The 13,824-nt window shown below is 38.0% G+C and overlaps 1 protein-coding gene across 1 annotated transcript; it reads left to right on the top strand.

Annotated features, from left to right (window-relative positions):
• The first annotated feature begins 11,324 nt into the window (after positions 1 to 11,324).
• On the top strand, positions 11,325 to 13,358 carry LOC149933534 (uncharacterized). The gene is made up of 3 exons (XM_090157321.1): positions 11,325 to 11,600; positions 11,663 to 12,345; positions 12,413 to 13,358. The coding sequence occupies exons 1-3, from the start codon at positions 11,384 to 11,386 to the stop codon at positions 13,334 to 13,336; spliced, it is 1,824 nt and encodes a 607-aa protein (XP_090013447.1). The 5' UTR covers positions 11,325 to 11,383; the 3' UTR covers positions 13,337 to 13,358.
• Positions 13,359 to 13,824: the final 466 nt, after the last annotated feature.

Here is a 13,824-nt window from a genome sequence, read left to right as displayed (position 1 = left end):
AATGATATTTATCTCTTTATTCAAGTTGATTACTAAAGAATCGAAATTTAGATTTCATATTTGTTTGACGTTCACCCTAGATTATAAGCCCCGAGATTAGATAGTGGAATTTCGGGCGTTGGCTATGTATTTCTTTTCGCTTCAGCAAACCACTATTAGAACAATATCGCCATCTATTGACGATTTAAAGAAGTCAAAAAATTATGAAAGTATAGTACAGTATATTTTGGTTTTTAAATATAAAAGTACACACAAAAATACAAATTGAACTTTTCACGTTGTTAATAATTACTCATAAAAAAGTATTTGATAGATGTCACTACTTACCGGTTTCCAGCGCTTAATTGAAATTTTCCTTGGCGTAGCGACTACAGTTTGCTTCTCGTAATAAAATCCCCTGAATCGTACAGCTTTGAAAATTGATAAACACGTACTCTACTCCTAGGCACTACACACATCATTCTGAAAAATCTTCTTATTTATGAGTAATTTCATCAATTGGTTTCGAGATTGGGCAAGTATTTGAATTAAGTGAAACTTGTAAATACACACACTGTTCCGATATCTCATGCGAATATGGAAAAAATGGTTGCAACTCGTGAGATAAAGGTGCTAAAGTTATTATTTATTTTTTGATAATACTTCTTATAGTAATACCAAAAGTTACATAATTACCAAAAGTGTGACAATCCATGTACTTTCGTATGCTAAAGGTTTAATGAATGTTCGACTCGAGATCGACCACATAAAAGACTATTTATTGTCGCCTTTCTGGATCTTTTTTTGGTCTATGGTATTATATCGTAGGTAGATGGCGATAGCATCTCCATAAAACGACGAAAAAACAAAAAATACACTAACTTTGACCAGTGCTATTTAGTTCCTCCGTTCCTCACTACGAACGTTATTTGTGGGTTTTAACTTCCTTCCCTCGCCATGGGCACGTCAAAATTCTAAGAATTCTTCCCTTGAAAGTGAGAATTCTCACTTCTCAAAATTTTGACGGTCCTTCTCACAGGAGGTGACGTCATCTCTTCTCACAGGAGGTGACGTCATCTCTTCTCACGAGTTCTCTTGAGAAGAGTGAGAATGCCTCCGAGCATTCTCACTCGGTCAAATTACAAATAACAAGTCGACCAAGGCCGTAATATTAGTTCCACATGGATGAATTAATTAATTATTCTCTAAGCCTTGGCGCGTGTCAAAAGGTTAAGCATTAGGTCAGACGTAAGCTTCTTTATCTGTATTGTAAGTTTGAGCTCCGTATCTCAAACCCACTAGGAACTACGAAGAAAATTCGCATACGCTCACTAACCCTTGGCGCGCGTTAAAAGAGTTAAACATAGGGTCAGACTTCAGCTTCTTAAATGTATAAAAAGTTTGAGCCCCGTATCTCAAATCCAGTCAAGACTGCGTAAAAATTCTAAGCCTTCGTTAATTTAAAATTAAGTCTGGTAAAATATCCGCAATACCTATCCTAATACCTACATCAAGTTTCAAATCGCACGCGAATAGCGTTAAAATTAGGCCAAAACAAGCTAAGCCTTGGTTAAATTAAAATTAAGTCTGGTAAAATATCAGCAATGACCATCCTAATAACTACATCCAGTTTCAAAGTTATACCTCAAATTGCACGCGAATAGAGTTAAAATTAGAAAAAAACAAGCTAAGCCTTGGTTAAATTAAAATTAAGTCTGGTAAAATATCCGCAATACGAACCCTGATAACTATATCAAGTTTCAAAGTTATACCTCAAATCGCACGCGAATAGCGTTAAAATTAGACCAAAATAAGTTAAGCCTTGGTTAAATTAAAATTAAGTCTGGTAAAATATCAGCAATGACCATCCTAATAACTAAATCAAGTTTCAAAGATATTCCTCAAACCGCACGCGAATAGCGATAAAATTAAGCCAAAGCATGCTAAGCCTTGGTTAAATTAAAATTAATTCTGGTAAAATATCCGCAATACCCATCCTAATAACTTCTTCAAGTTTCAAATTTATACCTAAAATCGCACGCGAATAGCGTTGGCAATACACGGCTTCGATAAGTGAGTGTCACACTTATTTGTTACTTCTGGTCATACATGTCTTCGATAAGTAGTGTTACACTTATTTGTTACTTCTGGCCATCCACGGCTATGATAAGCAAGTGTCACACTTATTTGTTACTTCTGGCCATACGCGGCTTCGATACGTAAATTACGCACTCTAAGTGTCACACTTATTTATTTCTTCTGGCCATACGCGGCTTCGAGACGTAAATCACGCACTCTGCGTAAGGCAAAAACGAACGTCAGCGGTAATGTGGTTTATGCGGCGCCCAAGGGCCCCTAATTTTCCTAGGGCACCGAAACCTGGCAAACCGTTAGAGCTAAAATAAATACGTAATTTAAAAAAGAAATTAAATTTTTAAGTCACTCAGTTGGGTAATAATCAGCGTGCGTAAATCAACGCTCACAATCGGAAAAGGGGGGCTTTTGCGCCCCCTGTTTCCACGACAGAGCTGAAACGTGCGCACATGGTAGAGGTATAGCGGTTATATAGATTAAAACTTAAATGAAATTTAAAAGTCAATCGTAACCAAAATTGCAAGGCTGCGTATTTGTTTTAGAAGTGACTAAGGGGGGTCGGATAGAAGGGGCTGGAAAAGCGCCGCTAACTAAATTTAACCCGTGAAACTTGGTTGTGCAGATAGTGGCAACCATATTAAGCATTCTTAGAAAAAACGGTGGGGTTATGTCACCCCGTTCAAAAGATATGGAAGATGTTGCAAATGTTTATGACGACGACGACTACACTTCACAACATTCTAACGAAAACAATAGTCCCACTCTATATATACATATAGATGTGGAACTAAAAATGGCAGCTGATATTCTAATAAGTTTACTTGATGCTGAAGGAAATAAACATTATGATATTTTTGTGGACGAAAATTAATTTCAGAGAATTTAGAATGGTTAGTTAATTTCCTATGAAACCTTTCCTTTTAAATTATAAATAAAATCTTTTCTTTCCTTCATATATTGTCGTGAAATCGTGTAAAAATAATATTTATTGTCAAAGGCTTAGTTTACTACGTTCGTGGGATTATCGTAAGCCGCCATCTTTAGAAGAAGCTTTTTACATTTGACGCATTTTAGAGAAGAATTCCTTCTCCGAATTTTGACGCGGCCCAAGGCATACTTTCCCAACTTGTATTTCGCTCGTAACATTAATTTGAAATAGGGGGTAGGCCAGGTAGGCCACTGCCTACCTTAAAATTTTGAGGGGCCCCAAAATCACCTTATAAGGGGCCCCAAATTGATCTAGAAAGGGTCTCAAAATTGTCCCAAGAGATAAAATAATTTATAAATAACAATGAAACAATTGTCGATAATGTATTTAGAAATTTTTCAGGTATCTTCTAGTAAATAAACCCAGTTATGTTATATTTGGACTCGTTTTACTGTTGTTAGAACTTTTTTGTTCGTCATGTACATCGCTACTTTATTTTATTGAAGCATTTCGTTGAGAAAAGGGGGGTACCGGGTCAGGGGCCCATTTATTTGGTTTGCCTACCCTCGCGAAAATTCCTGGCGCCGCCACTGGTCCGAATGACACACTTTTGGCAAGAATCCATTTAGGTACCATAAGAATATGGGAGCATAGCTTTAGCCTCTGGTATCGTCCTCGGAAACTTTGTAACGAAAGTTCGTCTGCAATTTTCACACCACGTACACAGCGCACTGTAACGTTTTGAATAGACCCCACAAATATAACTCTCTCTAGTCTTAACTTTATAAATGTCCCCTGTTGTGTTGGCTCTCTCTTCCCCTGGGTTTTACCCTAGTACGCTCTCTGGTACAACCGCGGAACTCCCTGGCTCTCTGGTATTGCCCAATGTTTGAAAATAAACTTTCCATTCCATCATGCGAGAACCGATGAAACCCCGTAGAGCCTTTGACCAGGGTCAGTTGATAAAAAGGGGTGACACGTGTTTCTCAGGACAGACCGTTTTGAACGAGAGACGTCTTCGGACAGTGGGCCGGTTCCTTTGGGCTAATTCAGCCAACAACAAGTCTTTTGCTTTCCCGTTCGCGTTCGCTCGCTACGGAGTCTTCAAGAAGACCGTGACTACGTTAAAATGTTTCGCGTCGTGCCTTGCGGACCCTCCAGTTCATCGGACATCACCGACATCCTCGACGGCATCGCCATTCACCAATTTCGTAAGAAATGTATTAACTTATAAACGTTTACCAGAGAGTCAAAACACCCCCCTTTTTAGTTAACTTTAAGAGAGAGAGTTAAGTCTTAAATTGTTTGACCAGTATGCTTTTCATTGCCATTAAATTCATTTATATATATATAATCAAAGTGCTTTAATTTAATTTGTTAGTAATGTGACAATTTAAACCTAAATATAAATTAATCCCCTAGACATCGAACCAAGAATTAAATTAATTCTCCCTTATCATAAAAATTGTCACATTTTGGGGGCCCGATTCCGGTTATGAATTCGGTTTTTACTTATTTTAACCCCAATTAACTTTAATGCCGTTAATTTTCTGTTTAGCTTTGTTTACCGTAATTTTAAAAAAAAAATTTGTTCGCGTATATTTTAGTTTTTTTACTGTAAGTTGAATTTTAATGGTTAGGAGGGTTTTAGAATTTTTGTTTGGTTGATTGGTCACCTCGGTTCCCCTTAATTATTTTCGATTTAGTTTCTTTGTTTTGGGCATTCTCACCGTGTTTTTGGGTTTTTTGTATCTTTTTGGTTGCCATAGTTCATGAGTTATTTTAGGCTTATTCACACACGTGGTTGTTCCCCCCACCTAGGTATTTTTTATAGTTGCCAAGCAAGGTTCGTAAATCGTGCAGGCACTAAGAGGTTGGCGTTTAGAGCCGGTTTTTTGAACGGAAAATAGCAGGGACAGCTTGGAAGGGTAGAGAGTGCGCGCCCCTCTAAATTGACGTCATATGGTTCCAACAAAGATGTTACACACAGAGACGAACGAAGCCCCTCTCACGTTGCTTGATTTCTTGAAATTAGTTACGATTTAAGTCCAAACTTTCCTAATTTTTAGCGACATCCTTTTTAAAATAAATTGTTTGTAGCTGAAGTCTAACCAGAGCTTCTTGGATGGAAAATAAGCTATTGTAATATTAATGATAACTATTACTTTTTAAAATAGCGTAAAGATGAGTTTTAAAGAAATTTTATGTTAATGATCTCAAAGGCTTGTTAGTGAAAATCAGAAATGTATCATCGAGTATAATATTGAATAATATTGTGATATTAGATCTCAAAAGGTTCGTAATATTATTCAGGAATAAGTAGTTTTGTTACGAGTTTTTCTTGTGTGTTCAATAAGCTAGTGATATTAATGATCTGAATAATAGTATTAAATTTAATTTTGTTCCTTTAGTTAAGTCATTGTTTTGAAACTTCATGGGTATAAAATTGTCCTTTCATTATGTCATTGTTTTGTAACTTCATAGATACAGAAGTCTCAAAATATTGTGATATGTTAATTAAGAGTGATATCTCAAAGGCTCAATAGGAATATGTAGTTTTGTTAAAGAGTTTCTTGGATGTTCAATAAGCTAGTGATATTAATGATCTAGAGAGTATACTATAAATTTTATTTTGTTTCTGTTTTTCAAAAGTGTCAAAATATTGTGATATTAACAGATATATATTAATTTCTGATATCAATGATCTCAAATACTCGACAATTCCCTATAAACGTTTGTAATCAAAATATAGTTTTATGAATAAAATTTGCAACTAAAAATTATTTGTATTATTAGAAATAATTATTTTCTATTTTAAAAAAATTAAATATGCAACATTATAGTATATTACAAAATATAATGCAATATATCGTACCTAACCAAAAAAACTAAAGTAAAATATATATTTAAATGTATAAAATTATAGTAAAATATATACATTAATATATATTATTAAAGACAGACCAGTTTAAGAATAGTATAGGCCCCCTCACGCCTTCACCTTCCCGAAATAGTGGAACCATATGACGTCACTACTGCGAGAGAAAAGCTTTACGCGAATTTTCCCCAGCGAAAGTTCTGTATGCGCCCCCGTTGGTTGCCAAGTGTGTTTCGAAATTTATTCGGTCACTCAGTTTAGTGATAGACAGTCGCCATCTTTAGTTCGCCGGACTCCCTCCCCTTTGTTAGCCAACATGCCTAATTCAAATCTCGCTCCTGCCGACCCTAACGCCGCCATTGTTGCCCTTCAGGCACAGGTGGCTCAGCTTACTGCCCTCCTCGCGAATCAAACTAACGCTGCCGCAGCGGCTATGCCTGCCGCGTGGGCTCCCCCCGTAACTCCAGTGCCGTCTTTCCCATTGGGCAAATAGGGCACTGCCCTAGGGCCCCAAGATTCTTGAGGGCCCCATTTTCAACTTTTGTAAGGTGAAAAAGATGAATCTTACAAATATTGTTTTTCACATTTTTTAAATTGTAGTATTGTCTATTTACATTTTACAAATTTTTAAACTATCTAAAACATGTCTTTTCGTGATATAGACGGTGTAGACCGTCGCATTTTTTTATTTGAACCAATATTTGAAGATTAGGGCGACGATGGACTTTGCATTGGAGGTTAAAAGCCTAGTTTTTCTTCTGCCTGCCCCCCTTTAAATTAGGCCAACATGTTCAGCGGTTGGCCTACCACCGGGGTATTTGTGCTCCAATAAGTTAAATTAAAGGGGGACAAGCAGAAAAAAACCTAGGCCTTTAAGAAATTGTCTGGAATTATTAGGGGCCCCGCGTATCGCTTTGCCCAGGGGCCCCCAATCACGTAAAGACGGCCCTGCGTAACTCTACCGAGTTTTTCGGGTAGTTTCTCTGATAGTAACACGAAAGAATTCCTATTAAAAGCCCGCCAAATTCTCGCCTCGCGCAATTGTCCCGAGGATTATTTTGTTAAACACTGGGTACCGACTATGCTCACGGGTGCGGCTCTCGAGTGGTTTTGCGCTCAACCTGATTTCGCTTCTTTCTTAGATTTCTCGGTGGCCCTTAAGGCCGAATTTAGCACCCACACCAATGACGATAGACTTTTGGACAAACTAGATACCCAATTTCAGAAACCTGGCGAATCGGTTTCCGAATATGTTGAGGGTATGATCGGTATAATACGTAATTTATCTACCCCCATGCCTATTGAGTCTCAAATTAGATGCATTCGTCGAAATTTAAATTCTGACCTTCGGGTTGCTTTAGCTACGTCCAAATTTGATACCGTGCGCGACCTTGTAGCTACGGCTGATTTGGTCGAACAAGCGAAAATCTCCCGCACGGGGGAAGAAACCGGGAAGAAACCCCTTGACCCATCCGTTTATAAAAATATAGTTTGTCTCCGTTGTGGCGACCGCGGCCACTATCAAAATCATTGTTTGGCTGTAGCAAACCCCCCTTCTCAAAATGGCGCGGATAGGTCCCACTATCGGGGAAATAATCGCACGTTTCACAATAGCAATGCCTACCAGCCCTCGAATGTTTTTCATGGGCCCAGGGATAATTCGCAGCGCCTCCCCGGCAGGGGTATTGTTTGCCATCAATGCGGAGAGGCCGGCCATATTCGCCCCCGGTGCCCTCAGTTGAGTTCCCCTGCCCAAGGCCACCGTACTCCGGCTGCCCCCCCTCAAGCGCACGCTTCGGGAAACGGGGCCGCGGGAGGGCCACCCTCCCACAGAAACACAAACCCCTTCCTTCCAGCCAGGACTTAATACCCAACGTGTGTAGCGCCGGGTTCACAAAGGCTCATTTTCAAAATTATAATTCTACATTGCCAACTTTGGCTAAGTTAAAAATTTCTATTAATGGTTCTAAATCCTGTCTTGCCCTTGTGGACCCCGGTTCCACCTATACCCTAGTTAACGATAAATTTAGAAACATAATTGTAAATGATATCACTAATAAAAATAAACGTGTAAAATTGGGCATCAAGTTAGCGAATAAAACTCGTGTTACTTCTACTGGGAGTGGGAATGCCAGGATTAGTTTGCCAGGTAATGTTATTAATTGTTCAGTACACTTTGTAAAAAATTTAATTTTTCCCTGTATTTTGGGCATGGATTTACTACAGTCTTTAGGAATGGTTTTAAACTGCTCCGATATGAGTTATACCTGGCGCGATTCCCCCTTACACAAGTTTCATTTTCTTAGAAATTTTTATGAATGCCCCCCCTCCCCCGTTAATGCCTCAGCTGTCAATTGTGACATTGACGAGGATGATCTTAAAAAGGCCCTATCTTTGGCTAAAGTTACCCCCGACGAGCGCGCTAGCGTTCTCGAACCCCTCGTATACGAATTTCGCCATTTGTTTGCGAAAACCCCCGGCCTAACAAACGCGGCTACGCATTTTATCGACACGGGTGACGCGTGCCCAGTTTCCTGCGCCCCGTACCGCTACTCTCCCCATAAGCGCGAGTTAATTGATAATATTATAGACCAAATGCTAGAGGACGACTTGATTGAACCTAGTAATTCTCCGTGGTGTTCCCCTTGCGTCCTTGTGTCCAAAAAGGATGGTGGGTCCCGCCTTTGCGTAGACTACACGGCGTTAAACCAAAGACTATATAACGCTTCGCTTACTAGACAGGCGTGTTCCTAGGAAAAACCTGTTAACACCTCTGTAGCACTGTTAAAGCTGGGGTAATATTTGGACCCGCGGCTAGAGGCGCCACTAGTAACACAGCTCAAGCTAGGGGAAATTTTGGGCCAGCGTCGAGATGGAGCCACAATCGGTATGCAAGTTGAGCCATAGAACACGCCTGTCTAGTAAGCGAAGCGTTATATAGTCTTTGCGTTAAACAAATTGACTAGGAAAGATTCCTACCCCCTCCCTAGAATCGATGATATTTTAGATTCGTTAAAAAGTCCCAAGTATATTACGACTCTTGACATGAAAAGCGGGTATTGGCAAATTCCACTCGATGCTCAGAGTCGTGATAAAGCGGCTTTCGTAACCCATCGCGGATTATTTCGCCCCAAAGTCCTGATGTTTGGGTTAACTACGGCCCCCGGCACCTTCCAGAGGATGGTTGACCAGCTATTAGCCCCATTGCGCCGAGACGGCGTGAGTGCCTATCTCGACGACCTGATAATTATTTCGCCATCTTTAGGCGAGCACGTGACTACTCTGCGAAAGGTTTTCACTATACTTAGCGACGCCGGTTTAACTATAAAGGCCAGCAAAACCCACTTTTGTCAAACCGAAGCCCTTATATTAGGTCATGTCATTAATGAACACGGTGTAAATGTTGACCCCGCAAAAACTGCCGCGATTACACTGAGAGAAATTTCTACTGCATAAATTACAGAAAATATCTGGCAAACCATCATTCCAGAAATGTTCTGATTTCTTTACAGATATTTCCATAATAAAGGTTTACAGAAACCAACTGCTTTTTTAACAGATAAAAAAATGTTTTTCACTTACAGATTAATTATATAAAAATTACAGATATTTGTATTGTAAATAATACAGAACAAATATGTTAAATAAAAATGTAACTTTTTTTTTTTAAAAATCAATGTTCTGTACATATTAAAGAATGTTTTATTCAAAAACTGAACAAATTGTGTTTTTATAAAACGGACTTCTGTAAATATGGCATACATTTCTGTAGGACAAACTGAACAACCTGTGTTTTTATAAAACGTACTTCTGTAAATATGGCACAAATTTCTGTAGGGCAAACTGAACAACCTCTGTTTTTATAAAACGAAATTCTGTAAATATGGCATACCGTTCTGTAGGACAAACTGAACAACCTGTGTTTTTATAAAACATACTTCTGTAAATATGGCATACATTTCTGTAGGATAAACTGAACAACCTGTGTTTTTATAAAACATACTTCTGTAAATATGGCACACATTTCTGTATAACAAACTGAACAACCTGTGTTTTTATAAAACGTACTTCTGTAAATATGGCATACCGACACCGTTCTGTAGGACAAACTGAACAACTTGTGTTTTTATAAAACGTTCTTCTGTAAATATGGCATACAGTTCTGTAGTACGTCTTATGTGTTGCAAAAAACGGAATTCTATAAACATTTCAGATAATTTCGGTAAAAAACACTTAACCCAGATTTTCTGAAATACTTTGAATTCGGTTTTTTAAGGAAACTTCTTTTGAAAAACGGACATTCCGTTGTGATAAAAAACCTATATTCTGCAAATATTACAAAATATTGGATACAATTTCGAAAAAATCATTTATTCATGAGCCAATTTCCCAAAATTACTACAGGATTTTATTTTTAATTAATATCCAATCATATTGGGATATTTTGTTTATATAAAAAAGATCTTCACGTTAATAACCTCTTTCGGATTCTCTGGATTTATCTTGGCGATGCATCTATAATATTGAAAGAAAATTAGTTAAACCTTGACCTCAATAATTTATGTTTAGTAGTAGAGTCAGCCCGCATTCAAAGAAAGGACTTATTATACAAGGAAAGATTATTCCCTCTTAATGTTAATACGGGTTGCCAAAACGTTTTCATTTTAAAATTCCCCAACTTTTTCAGGTTTTCCCTGACCGTCTAAAACAATTTTCATGGACCAATCAGTAGAGTAGCTAGGGGGGCGGCACTTTTCACTTCATGGAAACTGAAGCGACGGTCAATACTCCATTTTAAACTAGTTTTGAAAACTATTTCTCTGCAAAAGGTCTAGCTACGCCACTGGGACCCATAACTTCTTTTGAAGTGGTAATTAAATATGAACAAGAGCACATAATATGCTGACATTAGAAAGCTATAAAGAAGTTAAAGACAGTAAATCTAATGTGGTCACCGGCCAGTGATGGTCGTTGTTCTACCCCTGTGAGAACAGTGTCAGAATCTGACAGGCGAGATGCGCGAAACTTCAAAGGGAGAGGAGCGTGAGAGGAGTTTCACAAAGTACGCGTTTCAGATTTGTCAAAAACGTCCAAAATATTAGAAAATAATTCAATATTATTGTAGTACAGTCCAAAAGAAATAATTCAAACAATGTCATCTTCACGAGTTCTACTACAGTCGAACTATGGTCCCCAGAAAGCTTAGTATGGTTTGCACAATCTTTGCGTCAATGTCCGTCATGTGTTCTACGGCACCCACTTCCATATAGTAAAATTTAGCCAACGGGTTTACTTAATACAATAGAGTAAAGGCAGAGGGGAAATATGAAACGTCATAGGGGAACTAAAATAACGGGGGGGGGGGGTGATAAAAATAGCGATCGTATCGCCATCTATGAAAGAGCTGGATAACTATTATCTATTTTTTCTCTTGTTTGTCAGCCATATTGGGCGCGTTTTCGTGATAGGAATTTTGGATCATCAATTTAGGTTTGATCTTTTTAATGGGTAAAAAACGTAAGCGTTGTTGTATTGAGGGTTGTTCAGGGGAAAGATTGTCATCGGAGGAGGTCAGTTTTTACCGGATTCCAAACGTTATACAAAACCAGGGGGATAAAACAAAACAATTATCATCTGATAGGCAGCGCCTATGGGTCAATAAACTAAGGCTTAATGGGTACGATGAAAAACTTCGCATTTGTTCAAGGCATTTCGCTTCAGGTATTCTAATTTTTTAACTCAAAAGAGCTTAAAACACAAAACTATACACTATTTTGTTTAAGGAAAACCATCAACGCTCTACGATGCAACACATCCTGACTGGCTTCCAAGTCGTTACCTAAAAACAGATCAATCTAGTGTTATTCAAGACGGAACTAGTGGAATTGAAGACAATGATCACAAGCTAGAGCGCTATGAAAGAAGACTTAAAAGAGCTAAGCTGCACTACTTTGATACCCCCAGAACTACGAAGTGTAGAAATAGTTTAAATCCAAATCTGCCAGGTGCTACATCTACGCCAAAAATTAATACCCTGCTTACTGCTGCAGAATTCAACACTGTGTCGCTTGATGATAATTCCTCCATTATTAATGAAAATAATTTGATGTCTTTTGGTGAAAACGTTTCTTTACTAGAAATGGATCGTACATTTGAAGAACATATATATCCAACATATGCAAATTTATCTACACAGACTACCCAACCATGCTTAACAGACGAATACATCCAAACAGAACCCAACTTTGTGGAACATTCAACTCAAACAGAAACCACCTTCAATGAGCACTCAACTCAAACAGAAACCACCTTCGATGAGCACGCAACGCAAACGGATAGCTGTTTCACAGATGGATTTTCCCAAACATTTTTAAGAGTCTGTCCTCAGTTTGAACTAGAAGCAGCCCAGTTTGAATTAAAAGAATTGAAATATTCAATTGAAAACCTAACTTTACAGTTAGACCAAGTAAAGGAAATGCTAAGCCTTTGTAGAAATCAATTATCAATAGCAACGTTGGAAATTGAATCTAAAGCTGAGGATATTGAAAAATATCGATTCAGTACATCATTTTTTTGCTGGGGATAATGAAAAAGTTCTTTTCTTCACGGGGCTTGAACGCTTGGAGCTTTTAGATATTTTAGTTGAAGAAATTTCACCGTTCTTATTCAAGAACTCCAAGCTAACACCATTCCAACAATTTATACTGACAGTTATGAAACTACGATTGGCTTCATCAAATAGGGAATTAGCGTACAGGTTTTTTATCTCCGAAAGAACTGTTAGCAAAATTTTCTACAATTGTTTAAATGCATTGTACAATCGCCTTTTCCGATTCATTAAGTGGCCTGAAAGAGACGAACTACAGGCAACAATGCCAATGTGTTTTAGAGAGCAATTTGGATCAAAATGTGCAGTGATCATAGATTGTTTTGAGGTGTTCACAGACAAACCATCCAGTGTTATAACACGAGCAAATACGTGGTCCAGCTATAAACACAATAACACTGTAAAATTTCTAATTGGTATTACACCTCAAGGATCCATAAGTTATATTTCAAAAGGTTGGGGTGGTCGTGTTTCGGATAAACATTTAACAGAACATTGTGGGTTTTTAGAAAAACTAATTCCTGGAGATTTAGTTCTCGCTGATAGGGGGTTTGATATTGACGATTCAGTCGGATTTTATTGTGCATCCATAAAATACCCAGCATTTACCCGTGGAAAAAAACAACTATCCCCTAATGATGTAGAAACTACACGTAAATTAGCTAATGTCAGAATTCATGTTGAAAGAGTTATCGGGCAACTACGACAAAAGTATAAAATACTTCATACTAAAGTTCCCGTGGAATTGCTACATCGGGCCCCGGATGAAAATATTGCTACAATTGACAAAATTGCTACCGTGTGCTGTGCGTTAACAAATCTTACCCCATCAGTAGTTTCTATTGAATAAATTAATCAATTTTTATAACTGAGACCTTAAATTTATTTTTTCATTTATCAAAATAATGTAATTTCTGAATTTATATAGGAACAATGACCAGTAAATGGAAAATCACATTTGGAGCCTCCTTTTCTTTGATCTGTTCTCCCTATTAACTTTTGAACATTCAGCACAAAACCATTTTCCTTTCGGAATCCGTTTTATTTTCAGGCATTCAATAGCACAATTTTGGTTATCACAGCATATCATATCACCAGACTCGGGTAGTTTGCAATAGCACCAGACTTCACATTGACTAGAGTTATTTGGTTCTGAAGGGGACTGAACAAGTTCTTTAGTTGCTGATCCTATATTCTGAGAAGCACTGGGTGTGGATGGCGTAATCTGATTTTTTGTGGATGGTGAAGTGAAATTTATAGTAACTTTGGATTGGGTATTCAAATCTTTCGATGGGGATGAATAGTTGGGGATCCTAGATGTCGATGGTGAAGAGAAAT

The sequence above is a fragment of the Leiobunum rupestre genome, chromosome 8, assembly GCF_980474605.1.
Source record: "Leiobunum rupestre chromosome 8, qqLeiRupe1.1.hap1, whole genome shotgun sequence".
Lineage (NCBI taxonomy): Eukaryota > Metazoa > Arthropoda > Arachnida > Opiliones > Sclerosomatidae > Leiobunum > Leiobunum rupestre.
This window is presented reverse-complemented; position numbering and strand designations above follow the sequence as displayed.